Source organism: Ammodytes marinus (assembly GCF_949987685.1).
Source record: "Ammodytes marinus genome assembly, chromosome: 21".
In the NCBI taxonomy this organism is placed as follows: Eukaryota; Metazoa; Chordata; class Actinopteri; order Uranoscopiformes; family Ammodytidae; genus Ammodytes; species Ammodytes marinus.
In genome coordinates, this window is record NC_137225.1 from 18,251,824 (window position 1) to 18,277,796 (window position 25,973).

General features: G+C 40.9%; 1 protein-coding gene across 1 annotated transcript; it reads right to left on the reverse strand.

The window, feature by feature from the left end:
- Positions 1–995: 995 nt before the first annotated feature.
- On the reverse strand, positions 996–24,437 carry myom1b (myomesin 1b; the record flags this gene model as incomplete). The annotated part of the gene is made up of 37 exons (XM_080050507.1): positions 996–2,434; positions 2,639–2,694; positions 3,146–3,168; positions 3,296–3,332; positions 3,618–3,781; positions 4,025–4,130; positions 4,230–4,268; positions 4,356–4,443; positions 4,701–4,760; positions 5,442–5,555; positions 5,674–5,741; positions 6,025–6,084; positions 6,172–6,316; positions 6,609–6,745; positions 6,835–6,879; positions 6,985–7,091; positions 7,184–7,340; positions 7,427–7,541; positions 7,642–7,826; positions 8,234–8,360; positions 8,455–8,651; positions 12,218–12,339; positions 12,435–12,609; positions 12,700–12,883; positions 13,000–13,124; positions 13,242–13,295; positions 13,745–13,944; positions 14,194–14,335; positions 15,773–15,934; positions 16,489–16,650; positions 18,153–18,194; positions 18,571–18,659; positions 20,270–20,362; positions 20,556–20,713; positions 21,660–21,834; positions 21,964–22,098; positions 24,283–24,437. The coding sequence occupies 37 exons, from the start codon at positions 24,435–24,437 to the stop codon at positions 2,180–2,182; spliced, it is 4,458 nt and encodes a 1,485-aa protein (XP_079906633.1). The 3' UTR covers positions 996–2,179.
- Positions 24,438–25,973: the final 1,536 nt, after the last annotated feature.

Genomic DNA, 25,973 nt, shown 5'->3' on the forward strand with positions numbered 1-25,973 from the left:
TCTTCTCCTGAAATTCAACATTTCCAAACTCTCCATTGCATCATATCATATTTAGCTAATTATTTCTATCCGACACACAAAGGATATTACAGTTTCTTAGACCATAGATTCCCAAAGGTAGAGACACCCTATGCAATGCATACAATTCATGAATAGGATTGATTAGGTCTTTTAAGGCCACATTCCAAAATATCTTTGTCAATATATTTTCTTTTAAATCTTTTTTGTTTAAAATGGTACCACCTAACTAATTGCTATTGAGATACTTTTCAGACATACAGTAGTGCTGGTGTGTTCAAGGAATAGTTTGACGTGTTGAGATATATATTTTCTTTTTCACTTTCTAGTCAAGAGCTAGATGAAGAAGATTGATACATGTGTCATGTTTGTTGTGTGTGACCTTACAGCCAGGGGACGCCAGACAACACTTAGTTTAGCTTAGTGACTGGAAACTGGGGGTAACAGTCTAGTGTGTTGTCCAAAGCTAGAGAAATTTGTCAACCAGCCCTTTGATTGAAGCATACTAATTGACATAGTATTTGTTTAATCCATAGAACTTTGTGTTACATGGATAATGTGCTGGACTCCTTTGCTGTGTGTCATTCTCCTAGTATAAAACTGATTAGGAAAGGACCATGTAGAAAATCTAGGCTACCATTGGATGATGGTGACCAGACAACAAGAAGGGAAACGGAATTAGTTTTCTTTCATTCACACTCAGGCAAGCTTGATTTTGTTCGTCAATCAGTCATCTTCACTCAAGCACACTGTGGTTACAGTAGATAGGGGAGGTTGTCTCCATGCTGGTGGTTTGGTGGTTGATCTTCGGTGCAGTCCAAGTCTACAAAGATCTGTGACTGGGTGTGGAAAAAGGGAAGAGTGAACTGAAACGAGAGAGTGATCAATGGAGGGTGCGTGGAAGGTTCAAAACCCAGAAGTGAAACAACTCACAGAGGAAGAGGAGATGGGTGGAAGTGGGGAAGTACATGCTCGTTTTTATTAGTCTCATCCAGAAACAGGGGAATAGGAAGTGATGCTATAATAACTTTGAGTGCTCTGACAGTCTGCAATACAGTGGTATCGTTAACATCATAATCACAGGATAAAGGAGGCATCATAATCAGTGAAGGACTGTGAAGGGGGGGATGTCATTACAATGGTGGACATGAATAACAATAAAGACAGTGGGCAAACATACAGTATTCACTACTCGACAGGGACACAATGGAAGTGATGTCATGATCACAACATTCATATGATGGTGAAATATAATAAAACATGACCACATCTAGAATTGGATGAAATGGCAACTCACAGTAAAGAACCATGTTTTAGCCCATTTGCAACAACCTTTGTGAACTTCCTGCTGTTTTATTGTGCGAAGCTAGGCGTGTGTTTAGTGCATTTGACAGATATGGTTTTTCAGTTAGCATAAAGATCAATTGACCGTTCTCTAAGCCCCTCAACAGAATACTGACTGAACGACCACGCCTTAGTTAAGAAGTATTAAGTTTGCCAAAGTCATCATCAGCCAACCCTCACCCTAAAAGCTTTTTCTCTTGTTGTATTAAAAGTGAAAACATGCAGTTTTAAGATACAACGTGGATTGAAACTGTGCTTTTGATCAACTAATACAGCTAACACTATAGCTCAGTTAGCCAACTAGTCGCACTTTCGAGTTGTTGGCCAAAGCTGGTTGGCAGTTAAGTAGGTATAGTTTGCCGCAAATGGGATAAAACATGTAAAAGAACATTAATTTGGCATTTTAATAGACATTCCACACTGACTTCAAGGTTTCTGGTTCAACACAACATGTCTTAAACTATTATCTTTGTCTTTCTTTTGTTTCATGTTCTTCTTCTAAAGCATAGAGTCCAATGAATGCCATGCCACACAATGAAAAAACTTAAATTGCTCCTGTAACAGATTTGAGTGGACATGACGTCACAAATACCTTTATACTGTTCAGTTAGATTTCTTATTATTGGACAGAAATGATTTTACTCTGAACCACACTCTGGATTTCTCTCTGACTTCTTAGACATTTCATTCCAGATCATTTAATATAACCTACACAAAACAATCTAACACACATCCTCAAGCCCTTTTTCTCTCTTTTTTTTAACTGTTTCCAGTGTTATTCATTTATACATATTTACGTCAAGATTTTGGACCGCTTTTATTTTTTCTTGCCGGCCTCCTCGTTGAAGACACTTACGGTGAAGTCCCCGCTCTCTGTGCCGTACTTGTTCTTCACCAGGATGCTGTACTTGCCAGAGTCCGACGGGTTGACGGCGGTGATGGTGAAGCTGGCAAACTTGCCTGATGCAAACTTTAGGACCACGTGATCGTCGGAACAGATCTCCCTGTCGTTCTTCAGCCAGGTGACCTCTGGCATAGGCTCGCCCGAAATGTTGCAGGTGAGATTGAGGGCCTGGTAAAAAATATATTTATTTATTTGATTATTTATCTATTTGAAATAGCATTTAGCATATAGAGACACTGCCACCATGAGAGAGCAGATGGTGGTTCAGTGTATTTCTTGAGGGCAATTTAACAGGACACTTGCCAGTCTGTTTCCCTTTAACTGTCACTGTGCTTTCTAAGGTGCAGATAATAAAACTGTTGCTGTTGTTACCTTGCCCTCCTGTATAGTGACCACATCAGGCAGGCCTCCTGCTACTCGAGCACGATCTGAAAGAAACAATGTGAACGTCAACAAATACAATAGCCATTACAATAAATACATTTAAGGCACTTTCCAAAGGTTTTACCATGTTGTTAAAATGATATAAAACAAACAAACTAAGCAAGTGAACGCATGGCAGAAAAGGAAAAAGGTAAAAACACAAATCACAAATTTGTTGGACTAAGAGTATGTCATGCAATCACGATGTTAGTAGTTAAAGCCAGTCTAAAATGTTGTGTTTTCATGCAAATTAAAAAAAAAATCGTTTTTCGGTCAGACCTGAGATGAGAAATACTAAGGTAAAATTGATGAAAGATGACACTTCTATAAGTAAGTAAGGAAGCTGAGTTTTTTTTTTGATAATATGCTAAACAATAGATCTTCTTGATGAGAGCTACTTCACCCAGGCCGAAAAGCTGCCAAACACAAAACCCCTTTAAACACATCATCACTTACTTCTCTCTGCAATAGCAGCAGCTCTGATGTCGAAAAAAAAGGGAACAACAAATTAAGTCAAAGGCTGTCATGTGGATGTGTTTATTAAATGCATGTTGTGAGTGTGGCAACAGAAGGCTCATAATAAGATAGTTATAGATAGCAACTTACTTGAGCCTCTGGAATTCTGCAAAAGCGTCGTCAAACGCTGCAAAACAACAAAAAATGGTTGAAGGAATATGAATCTGGTGTATTTGCTTAGTGAGTTGTACAAGTAATACAATTTATGTAGGATACTAAAGGTGAAACAAGTAAACGTATTTATGAAAAAGTACAAATAAGTCTATTAAAGGTCATCAAATGTCTGTATATGTTTGAACCTTGGATTTAACTGAAACTCTAGAAAGTCATTGAAAGATAAGAAATAAAAAAAACGGTAAAACAAGCTTTAAACTATTTACCACGTAAGGTATAAACAAACTGTCAGTCTCACCTTGACCAGCCAGCTCAACAGTCCTCTTCAGACCGCCTTTTCCATCGTGGAACTCGATGGCATATTTGCCCATGTCCTTCTGTGTGGGCTCTGTGATCTGTAGCCACAGCTGCTCTCCCACCACACCGCTCTTTATACGGTCAGAGAAGGAGATGGCTGATTCCCTGTTGGAGAGACAACGCAGACAACTCTGAAATATTTGTCTGTTGTTCTACATTCACAAAAATCTTTCTCAAAGCCAATTTACTCTCAAAGTGACATAGTCAAATGTAGTCAAGTAACAGATTTTATATGAGAGGGAGCATCAACTTAACTGCAGTAGCTCGAGTGGCTGTAACTCATTCATTTTAATTACAAAAGTTATGTTCACAAGCTTGCACAAATAACAAAGTAGACACGGTACGTACTTGTACTGCCATGTCACTTGGAGTAAATCGTTATAGTAGCTGACGAAGGTGTAGAGGCGGATGCCCTCATCTGTGCTTGTGATCTTCAGCGGAGTGGAGGAATTGGCTGCAAATAAAAATAAATACCACAAAGATGGGATTAATATATGTTGTGTTCAAATGAACTGGGTACCATGCTACCTCGGGAAATGTTTAATCTTCTTACCGATAACACTGAAAACTTCGTTCATCAAGTCTTTGAAACCTGAAGGAGAGCAAAGTTTAATCATGGTGAGCGATATATTTGCTGCAGTTATGAGGAAATCTTCTCAATATGTGACTGCAAGATTACCCTGTTCTGTCAGATTCAATGTGGAAGTGTCTTTTCCTCTGTCGTCCTTCAGAACCACCTCATACACACCAGCGTCCTTCTTGGAAACCTGACAAAGTGAGAAGGAGCGTCAAATTCAGCAGTAAGACGACGGCGGACAAAATATATTAATTGTATTGAGCTGAAAAGGCAAACTTTTCACTTCTGCTAAGGGTGCTGCAGATAACACATATATTACACAAAAGCAAAAAAGCAAACAGACAAACACACAGACAAATATATATATATTTTTAAAGCATTCGCAGGCAGACGGCAAAACCCAAATTGGCCGTCGGCCCATGACGACAACAGAAAACTGTTCCCAACTTTAAGTCTTCTCTGGATTGCTCTGTCGGCATAGTCTGTTGTGTCTGCGGGGATGTCGCGCTGAAATGGGACACATGTGACACGGGGTTTACATACGTTAGAACACCTGGGAGGAGGTCATGTCACTGACTTGGACAGACGCTGGTAGACGACAGTGGGATGAGAATGAGTTACGAGATGCAGAATGGGAAAACAGGGTTAAATGATATTTGAGAGAAAAGAGCAGATTAAAACAGGGAAGAAGACAGAACAGTTAGAGAAAGTAGTGATAACGGTGACCGAAAATTTAAATTGTGAATGAATTGAATGGAATTGTTAGGTCTTGAACATTTTTTTTTAAATCAAAACATTTTTATTTGGTTTTTAGGACATACATTTCAAAGTTGTTCATTTGTTATTGACAGATTATATGAACGGAATAAATAAATAAATAACTTTTGCCACATATATTGTTATTTTTTAACCAACTTCTGAAAAAAAATTGTGCAATTAGTAAAACAAATTACTCCCTTCAAATAATTTCTTTACTCCAACTTACTCAAACCATTTGGACCAACATCGAGGATGAAGATGTACATACAATTGTGGAGGTTCCCCATATTCTTTGTGCAATGAGTCCACCGTTTACATTCATATATGCAAATGGATTCAGCGACAGTTATACAGTACACACATATACACACATACATATATATATATAGTATATCCACATAAATTCACATATTTTTCTCTGCTTCTTACCTGAGAAATTTCCAGTTTCAACACTCCCTCTGTGAAGCTGAGGTGCTCGTCTGCTTTGATCTCGCGTCCGTCTTTGTACCACAGCGCAGTGGTCTCCTTCTTCATGTTGCCCACCTGGAATACAAAGACAGGAGGGTGTCATGAAATTGACTCTTAAAGAATTAATTTTTCTCTGTCTATAAAGCATTAAAAAAGCGCCATAAAAAAAGGTTAAAAAAAAGCTCTTTCTCACCTTGCATTTCAGCACAACGCAGCACTCTGGTGTCACCTCATAACTCATATACTCAATAAAGTGAGGACCTGGAACAAACATGGCAAAATAAAAAATATATAATAAGATGTAACGCAAACATGACTCGTAGAGCTGAAACGCTTAGTTGACTAATTGATGCCAATTAACAGAAGTTAATCTGCAACTACTTTGAAAATCTGTTAATTGTTCTCCAAATTGAGTCATTAAAAGCAATTTTATGTATGTTGTAGGCATTTAATGTAGATTTCGGACAAGTTATAGTCTACAGAATTAATTATCTAAGGACAATTATTAGCAGGTTAAACAAAAGTGAAAATGGACGTGTCATACCTTGCTTCCTGTGCCACTCTTTCCTCTGGAACTCTGATTCCTTCTGCAACTCCTTGAACACTGCACAAATAAAGAGTTAACAATGATTTGTTGGCTCAAATCACGTAATATATCCATGTGATACTTGTGTGGTTGGGGGGTTCTTACCATCTCCTATCAGTACCAAGCTGGACTGGTTGGTTGCTTTCCCATCCTGCATCTGGAAGGTGAATGTGCCTTCATCCTCCGGGGTCAGAGACTCCATGATCATCTCAATCACACCGGTGTTCTTGTCAAAGTTCATCTTGTATTTCTGAAAAAAAAAAAAAAAAAAATGTAACTAAAAAAATCCCACAAAAACATAATTCCTGGATATACTCAAAACTAGAATTACCACCTGGCGGTTATATGCTTCCGGGTTAGAATAAGGCCTTGGGAGATATTGGTGGTAAAAGACAATGTTTTAAAGAAGGTAAAGCTCTAATGTGTTACAAGGTTACTGTGACCTCACAATATGTAACCTTTGACCTCCAAAATCTAATCACTTCACCCTGGAGACCAAGGGGATGAGTTTGTGCAAACTTGGACATTTTTGGTTCACTGACCTCGCCCTGGGAGACAAGATTATCGTTGAAGACGTAATCGACTTTGCCGTTCGCTGAGATCTTCTCTGCCTGCAGCCAAAAGCGAACCCGACCCTTCTCCAGCAGCTCCACAGCCAACTCTGTCTTCAGGGGAATAACTAGGAAAAGAGAGAGAGAGAAGAGCCAGCTCAGGGAAACAGTCCAGTTGGTGACATAACTTGGTGACATGCAAAGCTGGAACACTCACTGGGGAATTTGTGGTCATGACTGATCTCCAGCAACCTCTTCAACTCTGACAAAAGACAGGAGAATTCATGACACATTTACAATCCATGAAACTCACATTGACTTCTTGAAACATGTGGTTTTTCTCTGCTCTTTGGACTTTCTACCCTACCTTCCTCTGAGAGAGTGAAGCTGGATGAAGCACCATCGGTGTGTGTAACAAGACATGAATAAATGCCAATGTCCTCCTCAGCAGGAGCGTTGAAACAAGCTTTGGACCTGTAGGGCAATGCATGTAATAAAGTATAAATAAAGGATAGCGAGTGATGGACACAAAGGTTCATCTTTATATGAATTAAAAATCATCTCACTTGTTTCCCTTGGTGTCTACGGTCAGGCGGGAAGCGTCTGTGATTTCCTCGTAATTCTTGGACCACACAAATTTGGAGTCGGCGGTCAAGTCACAGCATTCAAAGTTCAGGGAGATGATACCGTCATCATCCACATCCACAACTATCTCCGTGGTGCCTGAAACCCAGAAAAGAAAAACACAAACAATTAGCTCCCGCTGATTCACCGTCAGCTCTTCAAATTATTATTTTTTTTGTTCTTGCCTGGTTTGGTCAGAGCTGTGACAGGCTCTGTCACAACGGAGGCAATTCCCACACCGGCTTTATTCTGAGCGCGCACTCGGAACACATACACCTCTGATTCCTTCAGATTCTTAATCTGCACATAAAGAAAGGAAGAAAACATCCAGATTACACAACAGCTGCATGTGTAAATGAATATCTCATTCTCATAAAGCACTCATTCAGCTAACTGTCACCTTGAAGAAGGCCTTCTCCGTGGCCTTAGTGTTGACTCCTCTCCACGCCTCCTCTGGCGCTTCTGCCTCCTTGATGTCAATGTAGAACCCGTTGACCGGATCGCGGCCCTGGTACACTGGTGGCTTCCATAGCAACACCAAAGAATCGCTGCGCACCTCTCTTATCTGAAGGTCATGAGGAGGTCCTGTGGAAATATTGGAAATACACTTAGGCTTAAAATACTGCATATGAGTGAGTTTGATTGTGTTTTACTGATGTTCACTTAACTGGGTCCTTCAATACCTCACAGGTACAACTATGTTCAAAGGAAAGGGACAAGAAATGCCTAGATAGTCCAAGTCCAAAACTGATATAGCCAATCACAGTTTGTTTTACTGGACTTCAACAAAGCCTTTGGACACCAATGGATTTTGTCCCTACTCTGATTGTATCCATCAATTTAACATTAAAGCACTTTTGTATGTTCTCTACAAAGTACTTCAATATGATATTTATATACTAGTTATGTGTTATATCCGTGACATTAGGATTTGAGCTGTTCATGAACACTGTCTTATTCAGTAGGTTAAACAGGTGATCTAACAAACCGACCTGGCACTGCGATGGTCCATTCCTCGCACAGGAAGGTGTCACTGGGCAGAGACGGGATGCCCACACCTGCCATGTTGGCTGCTCGCACCTGGAACTGGTACTTCATGTTCTCCTTCAGCTCAGACACCTGGAGACAAAATGGTATGAAAACAAAACCTTGAAACATCCTATAGGTCTTTAAAAAATCAACTGAACCCAGCAGGACTTTGATATGAGCTCACCCTGTAGGCCCTGTCGCTGACGGACCTGATGTTGGCCTCGTGCCACTTCCCCGGCACACCATCCTTGATCTCGCGGTAATCCACGAAATAGCCGGTGATGTCAGCACCGCCGATGAAAGTTGGCTGCTTCCAGGCCAGCACCATGGAGTCGGCCACACACTCCAGGATACTGATGCCAAAGGGTGGAGCAGGGGAGGCTGACATGACACAAAACCTCCCAATTAGCACCATAATGCCTCGGCAGGGGAATAGGGTGATGTAATAGGAAACTGAAGCACCACAATGAGGTGATACTTTTAATGTATTTAATTGGAATAATGCATTTATTGTAGCTTTGCAGCTGCCATTAAGCTTCAGTGTCCTATGACAGAAAAAAAAATCAGTTAACAGCAGGTATTCTATCACTGTATTAAGCTACAAGTTACTTTCATCCATGGCCAAATAAAGACAATTGTAGGTAAAATACCTGATGTAAAAGAATATTTTTAAACCCACAACACAACAGCAGCTCTAAACCCTTTGTATCATACTTTTGTATTATCATTTGCTTGAAAGAACAGTTTGAGGTTTTTGAAAATGCATATATTTGCCTTCGAAGGTTAGATAATATACTTAATATGGAGCTACATCCAGGAGACTGCTCAGATAGGTTAACTTAGAGCAAAGACTGGAAACATTTGAAAACATTTAGCCTGCGTAATTCACTAAAGCTTATTAATTATTATGCTAAAACTTTTTTTTAATATTATGTTTTATTTAGTGAGCATTAGGTGCTGGTTAGTTTTTTTGTTTGTTGTTTTTTTTTTACCTTTGGCCAGAGCCATGCTAACTGTTTCCCATTGTTTCCAGTCTTTATGCTAAGCTAAGATAACTGGTGCAGTGACAACTGTAGAATGAGAGTGGTATCTCTTAATTTCAAACAGTGGTGACAAACTTTTCCTTTATAGTTTTTATTAAAATACATACTTAAATAGTATATAGAATTTGTGCTAAGAAACTTCCAACAAAGGACACAGTGATTTGCTGGATTTGCATGAAGGAGTGACTTTGAGCAAAAGGTCACTCTGGTGATGATAAATTGGCCTGTCACAAATAGTCACGTGAACTTGATACGTTACCCTATTTAGGGGTGAGAAGTTGGTTAAAGTATCTGCGAGGTGGACATGTGAAGAAGTACACAGTGCCCTACTGAAAAGGCCTCAGGTCACAAGGGTCCTGCTCTTGTGTTGGTTGGATGACCCACTTTTTCAAGTACAGGGTGTGATTAGCAGGCTCCCGCCATGACATTTCTTGAGTGTGTGTGTTTGTGTGTTAAAGTGCTGTGGGTACTCGGTGTGACGCCAGGCCACTGAGGAGGTTCTGGGATATGGTGTCCAGAAAAGCCATTGACAAGCGTGACTATGTTAAAGTTTAGTGGTGTTTTACAGTGACTTACCTTTAAGGGAAGAACACCAGTAGAGCACTTCAACAACTGTTTATAGATAATTAAATGTAAAATAACCTGTGAATGCAAAAGTAGAACCTTGCAGAACTGCTATAACTCAGGAAATCTTTCTTTTATTCTTTTAGTTTATGATACAGTCAGGGGTTGATTATAAGCTTTGTTTGTAGTCAACAAAAAAGATTTCCCATCTCCGACCGATTCTCACCTGCCGACTCTCTCCCGGACCTCGCTGTCCCCCGAATAGCAGAACCATCTACTGAGAACTTACGTGCCTGTCGGGCTGCAGGCTCACTGACTGTCTCTACAGCCTGATCCTGAACCGCAGCGGTGACTGGGTTTAAGTGTGCAGCTAGGTCAGTAAGTGAGTCAGAAACTAACACAGACTCTGAGACCAGGTCTTTGGCCAGGTCAGGGGCCCAGGACACACTGCCTCTCTTGCCCCCCTTGCTTTTACTCTCCGTGGGGTCGGCAGCCCCGGCCCCCTTCCTGCCTTCAGTGTCAGTCTGAGCTCTATTGCGCTTTTGCATAGTGTCAGAGGGGGACTGGACAGTTTCATGCGTGCCCGTCCAGCGTGGCCTGTGCTCGGTTAGTTGGCCTGCGTTACCCCCCGGCCCCATCTCCGGCAACACACCATGTGGGATGCCGCCCCCTACAGGAGTTAGCAGAGAAAAGCACAACGTTTTTTAAAAACAAACAAAAACAGGCCAAACAGATCAGTTCACAACTCACAGCTTCTCTCAGACAAGCAGAAACAGAAAGACAGACATTAATATTCAGTACATCTGTCCATCAAATACAGTAAAATGTCTTCATCTGACTGGGAGGGAAAAATGAAGACAAGATGACCAACAAGTGACATCCATGTGAGGAGGTGAGGTGAGAGCATGCAGGCCAGTCAAGTAAAGCAGCCAATGAGTGTGGATGTGCAGGCCTTGTGCAAACCCTTTATGAAAGAACACTCTGCTTTAGTAACTATGCCAATGGATTTAAGCTCCACTTAAGAGATCAAATAACTGTTATGTTGAGACTGAATAGTTGAGCACACCATGGTCTTATTCATACCAAGTAGTGTTATTAACTGTAACTTTTCTTGTATGAAATGTATTTTAAATCACATATAACAGACCATTCCCTTCTGCGTAGTTTTCTACATAAAGTAGCTAGACATGGCCTGATTACCAATATGTCCTCTTTTCCTGTGCAGAGAAATACTTTGGCATTTTTACTAAGTGATTTTCATAATGGGAAACAAAGCTTGCCGCTCAGCACAAAGATGTCTAGTGAATGAGTCCAAAGGTTAAAAGTTATGTTATTTATAACATGAAGAGAAAGAAACTTTAATGATACATGCAGGGTATCAGAAAAAGCGTTGCTAACAAATATTATAGCAGCAGGATTAGTCTGTATTCGATTATCAGTTTAATGCCTGGTTTAGTCAGAGCTTGGACCGGCTTTGTCACGTCTTATTATCTGACATTGAGAGATTACTTAATCTCTTGATTCTCAGCTAATTTTAACAAAACATTTTTTGAAATAAGAAAATCTTTTAGACTATTAGAGATCATGTTATCACATGGCCCAAATACAATTTGTATCCGTCCAAATTTGTAAATTTCAAACATAATTTATAGACTAGTGAATATATTAACAGAACAATTCTGCTGCCAGGTTAGCCGCCAAGACAGAGGTTGAAACAGTGAAACTCAGTGCAGTTTAAAGGTACTGCTGGGATGGGAGGGGTGTGTACCTTCAGCACCATGTGGGTGGGGGGGTTGACGGCACATCTTGTGCTCAGGATAGGTGAGGGGAAATGGGGGTTGGTGGTGCGTGTGTGGTGACATTGAGCTGGTTTGTAACCACCGCTGAATTGGATCGTAACTGACCCAAATTAGAGGAAGTCTACAAGTCCTGACCCTGACCCCGGCTCAGGCTATGCAGGGAGGGGGTGGGGGAGTGGTGGAGGATGTGGCTGGACAGGGAGGTGGGCAGGTGGGGGCACATAACGGTGCAGAACAACATGACAAGGTGACAGAGTGGAACCACGGTGGAGGAAGTGCGGGACTATAGATGTCGATGAAAGGAAGACATTTTTCTCAAGAGAGCAGTGGTGACATGTATCAAGGATAGTATCTATTCCTGCATCTTTTACAAACAATTAAGCACACTCTATTTATCTAACAGAAAAATTACTTCAGAAACGCAAACAGCTGATTTTTAAACATTATTCAAAATATATTTTTTGTTTTACAGTATTTTTTGAATATACAAAGGATAATCCTAATTCTACATTAGCTTCTTGTATCGAGAAGTGCTACTCACCAATAGCAGCCTTCACCTTCACAGGCTCAGACTCTGGGGAGAACTGGCTGAGCCCTGCTGCGTTCACTGCCCTCACCCTGAATATGTATGTCTCTCCTGTCGTCAGTCCGTGGCAGATGAACCTGCAAGTATGTTTGATAAAATGTTATAGAGGCTATACAGTTCTTTGAGAAAAACTGGCCTATATAAGCCATTAAAAGAAATATAAGTCTTTTACCTGGTTCCTTTCACTGGCTTGTTGTTGCACGGCTCCCACACGTTGCTGTCCACAATAGTTGCCTCGATGTAGTAACCCACCAACTCTTTGGCATCATGAGATGCTTGCCAAGACACAACCACTGATGTGTCTGTGTTCCTGGTGGGGATGACTTTGCTTGGGGCGGACGGGATATCTGTGAAGCAGAACATTTGAAATTTATTTGGGTTGATAACTGAGGATTGCCCTGAGTCATGAATGTATGTTGGTTGTGTGTTCTCCTGACCAAGCTTGTCTCCAACAGTGGTGGCCTCAGTAGGGTCCGATGGCTCTCCGACACCGGCGGAGTTGCAGCAGCGGACGCGGAAGCTGTAGGATTTGCCCTCGGCGAGATCGAACAGGGCAAAGCGAGGAGACTTGACCGGGATCTCTGTGTTCACCCTCTGCCAGCTGTCTGTGCCTGCGACACACTGACACACACAAGGTATACAAAGGTCAAACGTAAACACTGGCCAGATATAATACAAAGGACAAAATGTTCCACGGAATGTGATGTGTTTGAGTGTGTACATCTGGTATAACTTACCTTTTCCACATAGTACATGACACCCTCAAGGCCTTTCTCTCCAGGTGGATTCCAGCTCAGCACCACATAGTTCTTGGTCGCCTCTGTCACCCGCAGTTCAAGAGGTTTGCCAGGAACAATGCCCTCTGATGGACAAAAGACAAAGAGTTAAGTCCCTAAACAAGGCAGTCGTGCAACAGTAAAATGCAACCTTCCTTTCATTAGGTTTCATGGATATGTCTGGTATAAATCAAAAGTCTTACCTGCAGGCTCCTCCTCTGTGACAATGATTTGGCCAGTCCAAGGAGCAGAGGTACCTGACGGCAAGCAGATTAACATCATGTAAAAGTTGTAAATCTGATGTGATCAAGTTTCAACATTTATGTATTGTGTATTCAGCGTCACAGAGCTTTTGGTTCTTTTTCAAATACAAAACTTTGTTTCTGATCAGAATTGTATTTTTATTTTTATTTTTTTAAGATATTTTTTTGGCATTTTTATGCCTTATTGATAGTGTACAGACAGAGTTGAAATGGGACAGAGAGGGGAGTGACATGCAGAGTACGACCGCGGGCTGGAATCGAACCCGGGTCCGCTGCTGGCCGAGGCCCATGGGGGGGACGCCCTACCAACTGAGCTAAGGGCGCCCCCAGAATTGTATTTCTTGTCAACAAATAATCAGCCCTAACCATTATTCTACTATGTTACTTTAAATATGGATGTGGAGACACTATTAGCCTAATCTAAAATGCAGTAAATGCCGTACCTCTCATGCGCGCGCGGTCAGCTGGGTCCATGGCAGCAGTTGGCTCAGAGACTCTGGATGGGTGGCTCATGCCGCTCTTGTTGACGGCACGAACACGGAACATGTAGGAACGACCCTCCACCAGGCCGGTGACGGGGAACCTGGCAAACTTAACGGGTGTGTCGTTGCACTGGATCCAGTGGTTGGTTCCAACCTCACATCTGTGCACAAATTACAACACAAATCTTACAGGCCCAGGTTTTTATTAAATATTTACAGTACTTTAAACGCCTACTTAAAAAATACAATATTTGCCCCTGAGATGTAGTGGAATAGAAGTAGGAAGTTTCATAAAAAGTAAATACTCGAGCAAAGTACAAATACCTCAAATATGTACTTAAGAAATGTACTTAGTTCAACCACTAGTGGTGAGGAATTGTCCCATGGAAATAAGATTGACATTCACTGACCTGTCAACAAAGTAGCCCAAGATGGAGTTACCACCATCGATAGCTGGCTGCTTCCAGGTGACGATGATGTAATCCTTATTGGCATCCAGACAGCGCACATCAAGAGGCGCCCCAGGGGCTCCTTCAATCTCGGCATCAGAATCTAACACAAACAATTATAACACCATCAGGACCTTAAATGTCCAAAAAACTCTTTCTGAGCATTTCTCCCTGTTTTACACTGAATAGGTCTATTCCATTCTCTTTTTATTTTCATATTTATTGACCTTTGATCCAAGTGTTTTGTCCATAAAGAACTGATTCGGACTGTAGCTGGTAGTTTTAAAGTTTACATGTGCCCTGTGGTGAACTTTGGAAGCTAGGTATGTTTTCTGGTCGAACTCTAGAGCGAGAGCAATCAGTAACTGGGGAGGACAGAATTAGCAGTAGCCCTCCCCGGAGGGAGAAGGGGGTAAGAGAGGTGACTCTTAAAGAAACGTAAGCCGCTCTGGCACAAGCAAGAGGTGTATCCTAAAGTCAATTCATGTATGTAGCCTGCATGTATGGCCGTTAATCTTATAACGGCCATACAAGTAAGAAATCTTACTAACTTTTCAAATTATTTGCACATTTATCCAAGAGGGATTTTATTAACATGGTTAATTCATTGTCACTTCACATGATATGGAATATTACAACATCATACTGAGAGATAAAACAGTTCATAACCTGAGCGTGTTCGCCCATAAAGAGCACTTATAACTGGGCGGCCCGTTGTTTCTCCTTGAAGCAAGATATCTACAGCATCTATCTGTACTCACAGCCAGACCCATTCCATAGCTGAGCTCTCTGAGAATAGCCAGGATCATATAGCGTTTTGTTATGGAGACTGTACCTGGCCTCCTCTTCTACTTTGCGACCCTGAGCTGTACCAAGAGGGGAAACAACGAGGTCTATTTCCTGGCGTGTTCACACTCAACATGTGTAGAAGCCCAAAAGCTTCAAAGGTCAGATTGTCTCTGAAGGCGGCATTGATAAGCTTCCCTGACCGCTTTTTTCCAGGGTATTCAACCAGATGCCAGAGGGAGTGTGGTATCTCTATTAGATCTATATCCTATTTAAAAACCACTCACTCGCATTCAAACGCTGGCTATTAAATAAGGCATTGTCGTCGGGTGCCAGAGGACGTGATATCGTGACTTTGACCTTAATGGCATACTTGGCAGAAACTAAGTTAGGGGGAGGGAAGATTAGGCTGCATTAAGCTTGTGTTGACAAGGATTTTTGTTTGTGTCTGTTGAGATACGTCTAACATTTTATAGAATTAAAGGCTTGAAATCCAACATGTGAGAGAGACACTGTGGCCTCCAATCAGTCAGACCCAGAGCTTAGAGTCCTCAAGGAGTCTCAAAAGTGCCCTCAGTTAAACAAAAAGGAATCACAAAATATATGGTAGGACATTTCTGAATGAGTGTGTGTATGTCTATCTGTAAACTATAAAGTATGAAACATAACGTACATGGATGGCCATAGTTACACATCTTAAAGGGTAATTTAACTGTTTTAATGAAAGGATAACATTGAGGTAAGTTGCACCCACCTTTCACAAAGACATAGGCTGAGTAGGTTTCATATCCAGACTTGGTGGTGACCCGCAGGGTGTAGAGGCCCTCGTCCTCTTTGTTGAGGTGTGTGAGTGTCAGCGAGGCTTTATCTCCACTCCAGTGCATGTGGGCCCATTTAGAGGGAGACAGCAGAACATCTGGGGAAAAGAGATAGACTTAGTATCATGCATTACTAATATAATATGATCTATGTGGAAATGCAGTTAACCACTGAGGTGCAGGGAGGACACTGACTGCCCTTTTTGTTCAGAGAGCTTTGGTGCCCTTTTCAAATATGTTTTCTAACCAATTTTTTCAACCTGTCGGCTAATGGGGACTTTAACACTTGCCTAATGTCATACAAGGGGCCTTTAAACAGCTCAGGTGCCATCTGGTTGAACCTTAGAGCAAAAATTTTTTGTCACACATGAGCCCTTACATTTTTTTTTATCTCAAGGGAAACTTGCTCACTCGTTTTTTGTCCCTAAGGATGCATCAGAGGAGCATTTGAGCAACTCTGTATGCGGGTGTCACCTTGGTTATACAAAACTAAATTTCATCCAAATATCTGATAGCACATACAGGCGTCGCATTGTTTACATAGAGGAGGTGCCCTTTTTCTCCCCCTGTCCCTTGGAGAGTCTGTGAACGCCACTGACACCAACCCAAATATTGCATGTGTGTTTCTTGCAGTGTGGAGACATCAGCTTACCGTCTCTGTACCACTGGATCTCTGGCTGGTAGCGGTTCAGGGCGGGGTAAATGATGACTGTGCATCCCAGACTCATGGTCTCGCCCTCTCTTCCAAACGAGACACCGAACTTATCCACAATGTGAGTCTGGAAGGTGATGCCATACTCGGACACGGGACCATCTACGGACAAAGCATGAGGAAGCAAAGTCAGATCTCGGACCGTCATTTCATTTTTAATCCAGCAAACTCAGGCAAGTGGAAAGAGCAAACACACTGTGAAACACATTATCATATCAATAATCATATCCACAGAAAGTAAAACATCCAAAACGCATAAGCAGCAAGATGTGTATGCTTTTTCAGCCAGAGAAAAAAGTGGAATAAAGAACGTATCCCATTTGTGAGAATAAAGGACAGCAAACAAATACAGACCAAAAGTGTGACTTTGCAACCACAGAACAGTGCTCACATAAAGAACTGGGGAACATGGGACATCAAGTTGGCATGCATCAAACAGTGAAGCACACATTGGAGAAATGAACAATGTATAGAATGAAATAATTTTGATCTAAAATTAAAAATCTACTGTTTAACACTTTTTCTACATTTACTAATACATTCTACTTCAAATGTTAGATCAATCAGGGTAGACATTATCAAAACAATGTGCTCATATTTATTGCAGATACATCTGAAGAAATATCTTACAGCAAACCAGCTGTGAAAAACAAATAGGCCAGGAACTTCAAAAATGTTCCTGGCAGTTGACACAATACGAATCAACTGGTAGTGCTGAAAAATCTACTGATTTTTCCCGGCTTTAAACTTCAGGAGGACAATATTGTGAACTCTGAACATTTCTAAACAAACAAAAAGTGGCCATGCATGGATATAGTGAGGGGAAACATCAAGTTCACCAAGACATGTTCAAATCCGAGTCCTATGACCCTTTTACCTTCAATACTGGCCCCTGCATTGTCACCGCAGCATCAAGAGAACAAAAAAGTTGTTAGTGCAGAAGCACCCACCTACCCAACACAGCCTATACATCACTGTATCTGTAGCCCAGCATGAGTAATGTTTCAAATATAGAACTACTTTGGTTTGCATGTGTCAGAACGTAACACTAAATCTGCTCAATTGCATGTACGTGGAATTAAAAACATTAAAACACAATTGTTTAATTTTGTAGAGCATGTTAGCTTCTTTCAGTTCATTGTTTCGGTTTTGCAGTCCGTAAAAGTTGCTGTTCAGCCATTTTTCTCTCATTAGCTTTGCTTCTAGCACCAGAGCGCAGACGTTTCCAGCAGATAGGCTCTCATAAAGCATCTGTACATGCGCAGCCTCAAACAGCAACCAGACAGAGTAAGCAACTAGCTCATTTAGCAGCTAAATTCAGCTAAAGACACAGAGTTGTTGGTCACCAAAACAGAGCTTGAGTGTGAACTTTGTCTTACATTCATCAAGTGGCTACATTAATAGCAAATAATATGCTGGATGTGTAAATTAGCAACATTTTGCTAACATGTTAGCCATACCACAAGATCCAAATATGTCATTGCTGTGTCTTTCCGCTTGTGGTTCTGACCCCTAGTGGCCACAAATGAATCAATGCAGCTTTAATTCCATACATTACAGATAAAATGTAGAAGATATAAACAACACTGTAAATTCATACTTACGTCTGGGTTCTGGCAGGTTCCCATCAATGTCACCTTTGAACCCTGTAGGTAGAGAATAGCAACATTGCTATGAATGCGTTAGAGCTGCACAGTGATGAACTGCATGTACAGTATTTTACTGACAAGATATCTAAATCATATGAGCAATGATATATATATTTGTCCGTGCCAAGTTTGACATATACATAAGACAGTTGGCCTCTTATTTGTATGGCATTTCACACTTATTTTCTACATAATTAATCAGCATGTACCACCAAGAACACATTTCAAACTAAAATGTAAAACCTCACACGTTGATGTTACAGATTTATTGTGATTAAAAATTATTTTGTGATCATCAAAACTTGTTTGGAGAGTTTGTATTTGTGTCGAAGGCATGGGGTGTGATGCTTTCTAAGACTGCTGAAAAACCTACTCTTAACAACGATGGAGGCAAATGCAGACTGCTCTCCCTTGGTGTTCATTGCAGAGACGCGATACTGCGCCGTGTCATCAAAATCACATCTGAAAGAGGAGAGCATCAGCTGATTAATGTCCATGATACATGCACATTCTATCTCTTAAGGATTCACGTGTACAGTGCCCTTCCCCCACCTCCACCTCAGCCCTCCCAACCATGTACATAACACCAACACCAACTATGTGAGCCCACGACTGCAAAGCGTTCCATGACTCCCGTCCAGGAATACTCTAGCAAAAAATAGACACCACTGGTGATGTCATGTGCACCAGGTGCCATGGGCGCCAGTGCATGAAATATTCTGTTGTGTGCTGTACATAACGGAAACCAAAAGTCAGACTGCAGTCCACATATTCCACAAAAACTTATTCCACTAACAACTGATAAGAATAATCTAATTTTCTCTTCACCTGTTGTTGTGTATTTGATGTATTTGCATTGAATATTGTTTATGTATTGTTGTTTTTCCTTTGAATTTGTTTGATCTCGACGTCATTGTAAATGAGGGTCACCCCTCAATTGGTCTCTCGAGGATAAATAAAAGTTAAATGAAATGAAAATATTGAGTTCTGGCTGCTTGTTTAAATGGCCATATGGTCTCAGCTATGTTTAGACATGCTCTTTGTTATCTGTGGCAGCCTGGAAAATAGTGTGGCTCTTCTCTGGCTCACAGTCCAACAGTGTCAGTATGTTTGTGCAAGTCAAGCAGGTTGAAGGCGGATCTCAACATGACAATTAAAAATAAATACAGTTGGAGTATTTTTTTATAGTAGAGTCTCTCTATTTTTTAAGGAAGAGGAATAGAAAAAAAATGCAGTTCTGATCTACAGTACATCACAGAATTCTGACAAAACAATTCTGACTTTAATTTCAGAAGTCAGACTTGAAATTCAGAATTCTGACTTTAGAATACTGACTATTTCAGAATTATTTATTTTATTAAATTTATTTTTAGATTTCTGACTGTAAATTCAGAATCTGACTTTAGAATATAATATTATTTCCAAATTCCGATTTTATTTCAAACTTTAAACCCTGAATTCAGATTTTAGAATTCCAACCTTGATTTTCCGTATTCTGTGTTTAAACTGAGAATTCTAACTTAAGAATTAAAAACAACATGAAAAAAACATTCAGCATACGGTTCACCCTCCTTGAGAACAAAATGTGGCATTTAGACTAACTAAGTCCTTTATAGGTATGTAGGCTTACGTGTGTGTTTAAATATAAATGTGGCCTTTAGTCCTTTTGCATGTTGTTTATTTTTATATATTTTTAATTTTTCAAAGTAAGCTAGTGGGTAACTAGGTGAGTAGCTGAGCTAAGGATAGCAGAACAGTAAACACTGATCTAAACTTAAAAATGTCCCTCTAGAAACACAATGGGTGGCATCTCCGACACCACGTCCATGCAATGCTTTTCTATGGTCTGATATCATATCACTGTAATGTAAATGTAATTAAGCCCAAATACAAGGGGCTGCAAAATGTCCTAGTGAAATCCTGTTCACAAACTCTAGTTCACAAAACCCATTACTATGGTGACACTGTGAATTTTAAACTATGTAATATAGGCATATAGGCACAATATGTTTCAGTTGCTTTTAGAGAATAATTTATTTTGAGGATTTGTGGCTAACAGAAGCTACACTTACTTGTTGATCTCCAGTGAGTGCACGCTGTATCTGCTTTCAAGCTTATACTTGCCAGCGGCGGAAAGAGGGTCAATTGCCACATTGTTTTTGTACCTTGTATTGGGAGGCAGAAAACACGAAAAAAAGACAGACAAGAGGATACAGAAGGAACGTATAGAGGATGAATGAGAAGCATGAGGAAAATAATAAAGGAGTGGAAACTTCATGGAGTCCAAAGCGGGATGTTAAGTAGAAAGATAAGACAGATTTCAGGTAATGTTATGGGTGATGTATGCCTGTGACCTACCAGACGACCCGTGGGTCGGGGTAGCCACTGACAGTGCAGTGCAGCCGCACACACTGCTTCTCCCACACGGTGTGGGAGCGAGGTTTAATCACAAACTCCGGGGGGTGCATCAGGCTGTCTTCGTTTATGCGCTTATAGTGTTCCTCGTGTTCATAGATCTAGATATAGAACAGCACTTAAGGATCAAATCAATCAGGTCAAGCTGCCAAACATAACATTTTTAAAAATCCCCATAATTTCACAAAGAATTCAAAATGCACGGTTCACACAAAAACAAAGCTTTAACATCCACATATCTCAATTCATTTTACACATGCAAGATGTATGCACCTTCTAAGTGTTATTTGTGTGGTTGTGTGTTGTTCATAATGTCCTATGAATAGCTAGGACTGCTGAGCATCCAGTCACTCAACCCATAATATGGCAACACCACTGGGACAGTGCTTTCCTGTGTCTCAAGAAACACGATCTCCTTAGGAATTTGTCACCCATTAGTAAGGCAATCTGACAGAGTGAAGACAGATAAATACAGTGAGTGGGTCACTGTTGCTTTTATGATGCTCAATGAATGGCCGAGTACTACTTCACATAATCACCCAGGGACATAAATAATCCCTTGTGTAAGGAGTAGTAACTACTTAGGCACTGGCACTTGGCGTTCCTTATCCTGCTCAGATATGTGACTATGCAGACGACATCCTTCTGTTATGTAACCTAATATTACTTTTAAATTATGATTTTTTATATAAATATGAATTAAATGTTTTCTTCACTGCACATGTACAAAAAAACATGTTTTGAATTCCTAAAAAGGATGGTCTACTGTGATGCAACAATTAACTATATACAGGTAACTTGAGAAGTCATGAAGGATACTCTCACAAGTAATACAAACAATCTGATGGTATGCAACAGAATGTCACAAGCCACACAACCCTACAGTGATCTCCAAAGGTGATTGGTTTGCCTATTCACATTAGATCAAACACTGATATGACAATGTTACAATGATATGACACTGATGTTCTGTGATTTTCTAAACAGTTATTCAAGGTCTTTTGCTTCCTGTGTGACCTAAAACAACTGCAGAATTCCCCTACTGACCCTTTTGTTCAGAGAGATGCGTTCAGCCGAAGAGCGCATGGCCTCCCTCCTGGAGGTCAGCTCTGTCCGCTCCATCTCCAGACCACTGGTGAACAAATCCCTGCGAGCCATGTATCCAGCAGTTTCCCTCACCCTTGCCTCCTCTGTATTCGATAATCCTGTTGCAAACTCTTGGCTAGGAGTTTGTAGAAGAGGGCCAGGGACGGGTTTGGGGGTAAGGCATATCATTAAAACTTAAATAACTCAAATATGTTGCAAAACATACTTGGAGTTCCAGTTATTTACTGTGGTTATAGTTTATTACCTTCCCCTGAAGATAGGCACTACGTAGCCGATGATTTGGTTCTCTTTATCCACAGCTAAGTAAGATGGCTTGACTCTCTTGGGTATAGGGCTCAGTCTGCTCGCCTCCAGCCCAGAATGTGAAGACAAATTAAGTCTGGGACATATAGAATAGCGTCAGCCTGGCACCAAGCCAGACAGTGTAACTTATAACATAACATCAACATGAAGGGATAAAGCCATGGTGAGGGTAGGTGAAGGTTCAGTGGGAAAGTAGTGCAGATGGTTTAGTTTGATTATTTAGCATGTTTTAAACCTCCGCAGTACATTTTCACAATCAACAAAGGCCATCTTATACGTAAGACACAATGACCACCATGAAGTCTGTTGAAACCCGTAATCAATCAATCAATCAATTCTTAAAAGACCAAAACAACTATTTTGCTGCAATGTTGTTGACACCTTGCCACAACTTAGAGTGTACCTGATATTAAAGTCCAATATGTTCACATAGCACTTGCAGTGGAATTTTTGATCAGACGCCACCCAGATAGTGTGTGGCATTACTACTGTATCTGCAGCAACTGGAGAGCTAGGGGTTGCACCTCAGGGTACGAGATAACAAGATAAGGTGCTGGGGCCAAGAAGGTCCCAGGGCAACTGTCCTCATCTTTCCTGTGTCTATCTGGGTCACTGTCCCTGTAACTCCAGCCATTTACATTCTCTTTTAATTTTATGCATCAGCGAAGCAACAACAACTAACATTAAAGTTGATCATAACATAAGGAGCTTCGGTTTCATTGGTGAAATCCAGTAACAGTTATCCCCATTTAACAAAACAAATATAATACACTTTGCAATAATCCTCCTTTCAGCACCTCAGCACAGATTCATTGGCTGGTGTGCAGGCCAGCAGTGAGCGTAAAGGCAAAGATCAGATGGTGTTAGTAAAACCTAAACCGTCTGACCTGTTCACACTCTCCAGGCCAGTATATCCCAGGCACAGAACAAGATAGGATCACCATGAACTGGGTGTTTTGTTTTGGGGTCATAGCTGTTAAAGGCTTGACACTGCTTTTTTTTTGCAGTATTTGTTGAATTTCTTAACAACTATTTCACTCTTTTCATACAAAATGAGTGTTTGCTTACATTAATGCATTACTCCAAAATAAACATACACTAAAAAAGACTTGCTGACCAATGAATATTCTCTATTAAACTACTGGACAGCTAACCGGTGCATCCATGTACCCCACAAGTTTGAACAACAGTACCGAACTATCGAGATATTCCAATTGCGATTATTAGAAATAAAGGGAAGTTTCCGAGACATAATGACAAATGTAAATACAAAATCAGATTTAAACGATATAAAAGCTATAGTGCGTAACTTCGGTTGCCCCCATGTGGAAGTCTGCTTAATTACAACAACACTGTTGGCAGATCTACAAATAAGCCTTTGGTGATCGTGCATGGATTCCTTCTGCTGTACGACCAGGTTTTTTTCTTAGCAGTACAATCAACAACTGAAACATGTCTTGGACGCTTTTCGGGGATGTTACTGAGCTCCAGCACCAGTGTTAGGGGGTGACACCAGTTTGTAAAAGCTGCCATACTAAGAAATACGGAGATAGTTTTGGAACAGATTGGCTTAATCCCCTTTGTGTCAACTCGTTTGGCAATGGCTTGAATGTTACAGACATTCATTTATATGTAAATGTTACGCACTATAGCTTTAAATCTACAACACAGGGGATCACATTTCCCTGGAACTTCTTTCTTTCCCTCCGACATGGTATGCCAGTCAAGATTCATTTAGGTCCATGCCTGATACCATTACTCAGCCATCATGTAACAATGTGTTTCGTTACAGCCTATCTATCAAAAGGCGTTTGCTTTGAAAGGAGCCGAAACTAGAAAATGAAAATATTTCCTCATGATTATTTTAGTTATTTGCGAATAGGTGTGTTAAATGTAAAAGTATGAGTGCATACATTGAAGCATACAGGGCTTGCTCAGCCTTACATGCAAAGAGCTTCATGCAGGATTCAAAGCTGTTTTCAACAGTTTAAGGAGCAATGGTCCATAGGTGAGAATGAGGGTTGATCGAAGTGAAAGAGAACTCAGAGGAGCGAAGGATGGTTACTTTGGTGTCAATATGGCAGCAAAGCAGGAAAGATGATCCCACAGCTGTGGAGGGAGGGGAGCATGGAAGTGATCCAGCAAGAGGGTGGATGGAGGTACACTTGATCAGTTTGTTGCGTAATAGGGTTAAGGGAGAGCAGTTTGGGCTTTCTCATGATACAGACTGGTAAGGTATGATCCTCTTCCTCCTCCTTACCCCCTACTCCTGCTGATGGCGGAGGAGCTGCTGCCAGCAGCATATCCACTGCTACTGGACTGGTACCGGCTCACTTTGGACTCCGTCTCCTTGCTGCGGTAGCCGCGGTCATACTGGCGATGGTGCTTCTGGCAGAACGGTATAGATCCAGACATGCTGCAGGCCGTTCCCGCTAATGAAGCCCTGAGTTTCTTGCGGCCTTTCTGTTTGTCTGTGTGGTTAGTTGGTTTTCAAAAGCAGGTTGATTCACTGGTAGGTCCATCATGACTTTAACTGAACTTTTAACTCTGTTGAAACCAGTATTTGCTGCATTAACAAGCTGGCCATGCTTGCGTTTACTCAACATGTTCTCTGGACATGGATAGTTAATCTCAAGATACTCACTTTACTAAAACAAAATAGAGAAATTATGTAATGCCCATGATGCCAATACAAATGTATTAAAAAGTATACTAGCCAAAACCTGCATAATATCTCCTTGATCAAAGAAAGAAAACAACAGGAAAAAGTCATTTAACCATCACGAAACATGCAAATTCAAACCTGCAACATGAGCTAGCAAGACCTGATTTGAGATTCAGGCACTTTCTCGGCATGCAAAGACATACATATGCAACAGATAAAACCTGGCTTATCACATCTAATCCCGGCACAACAGTTTCCACCTACCCTAAAACGAAAAGCCTCAAATTCCAAGCTTCAAAGAAAAAGATGGGTAAAACTCCACACTTAAAAGCTTGATATCCCAGCAAACCTACAGGTAGGAGCGTACAGGGCTGTGGTCTACACAACAGAAATAATATTGGCCCTTGCCGGAGTGTCCAAGCAGCAGTCACAGCCTTTTATGGTGAGGGTGGAGATAAATATAGCTGAGAGCAGAGTCTGGGGGGCAACACATTTATGGGTGCAGGTCTCTGCCGATAGGCATTAGAGCCTAATATGCAGGTAAACAAAGATTCACTTTTGTATGTTTTATCCATATTCTTTAATCTTTCCATTTGATTCTTTGCATCTCTATATCTGGCCTAAACCTCTGTATGTGTGGTATAATTATTAGCCTTTGTTTTTATAGTTTCCCTTCCTTGTGTGTTAGCTGTTTGTATAGTAAGGAAATAAGTGAAGAAGACCACCTTTCCCGACATGATCCCCAGATATGACAACTGTTTTATTCTATTTTATAACGTTTTGTTTAATTTGATGTCTGTTAGTAATATATTTTATCCAAGGCCATTCCACAGGTAAAGATTGGCTGGCTTTTAGTTCACACTATGCCGTTGCTTGTTAAACTCCAGCAGCTTTTGTCTTGACTTTCTAATGCAGCAGTCTCGGCTGTGACTGTTGCTAACTTTAGCTATGCTATTGTTACTTGCTTCACATACTGTACAATGCATGCCAATTACCTTCCTTTTGTCACTCTCCCTTTCCGTCTCACTCTCATTTGTGGTACACAAATATCCCCTCTGCCCATAAACAGCTGCTAGAAGTAAAAGCTGATCAATCAAAGACAGTGGCAGATTTTTTAATTCCCACTAAAAACAAACCCTCAAGATGCCATTGTGACTCATAAACAATTGATTTACATGTTGTCATAAAAAGTGTTGTCATCTCTGTTTAAAATAAAGTTGGTTAGAGGCCATTTGGCAGGCATATGCCATCGGGCTGCTACGTTTGGACAGTGTTCTAGGAAGTTG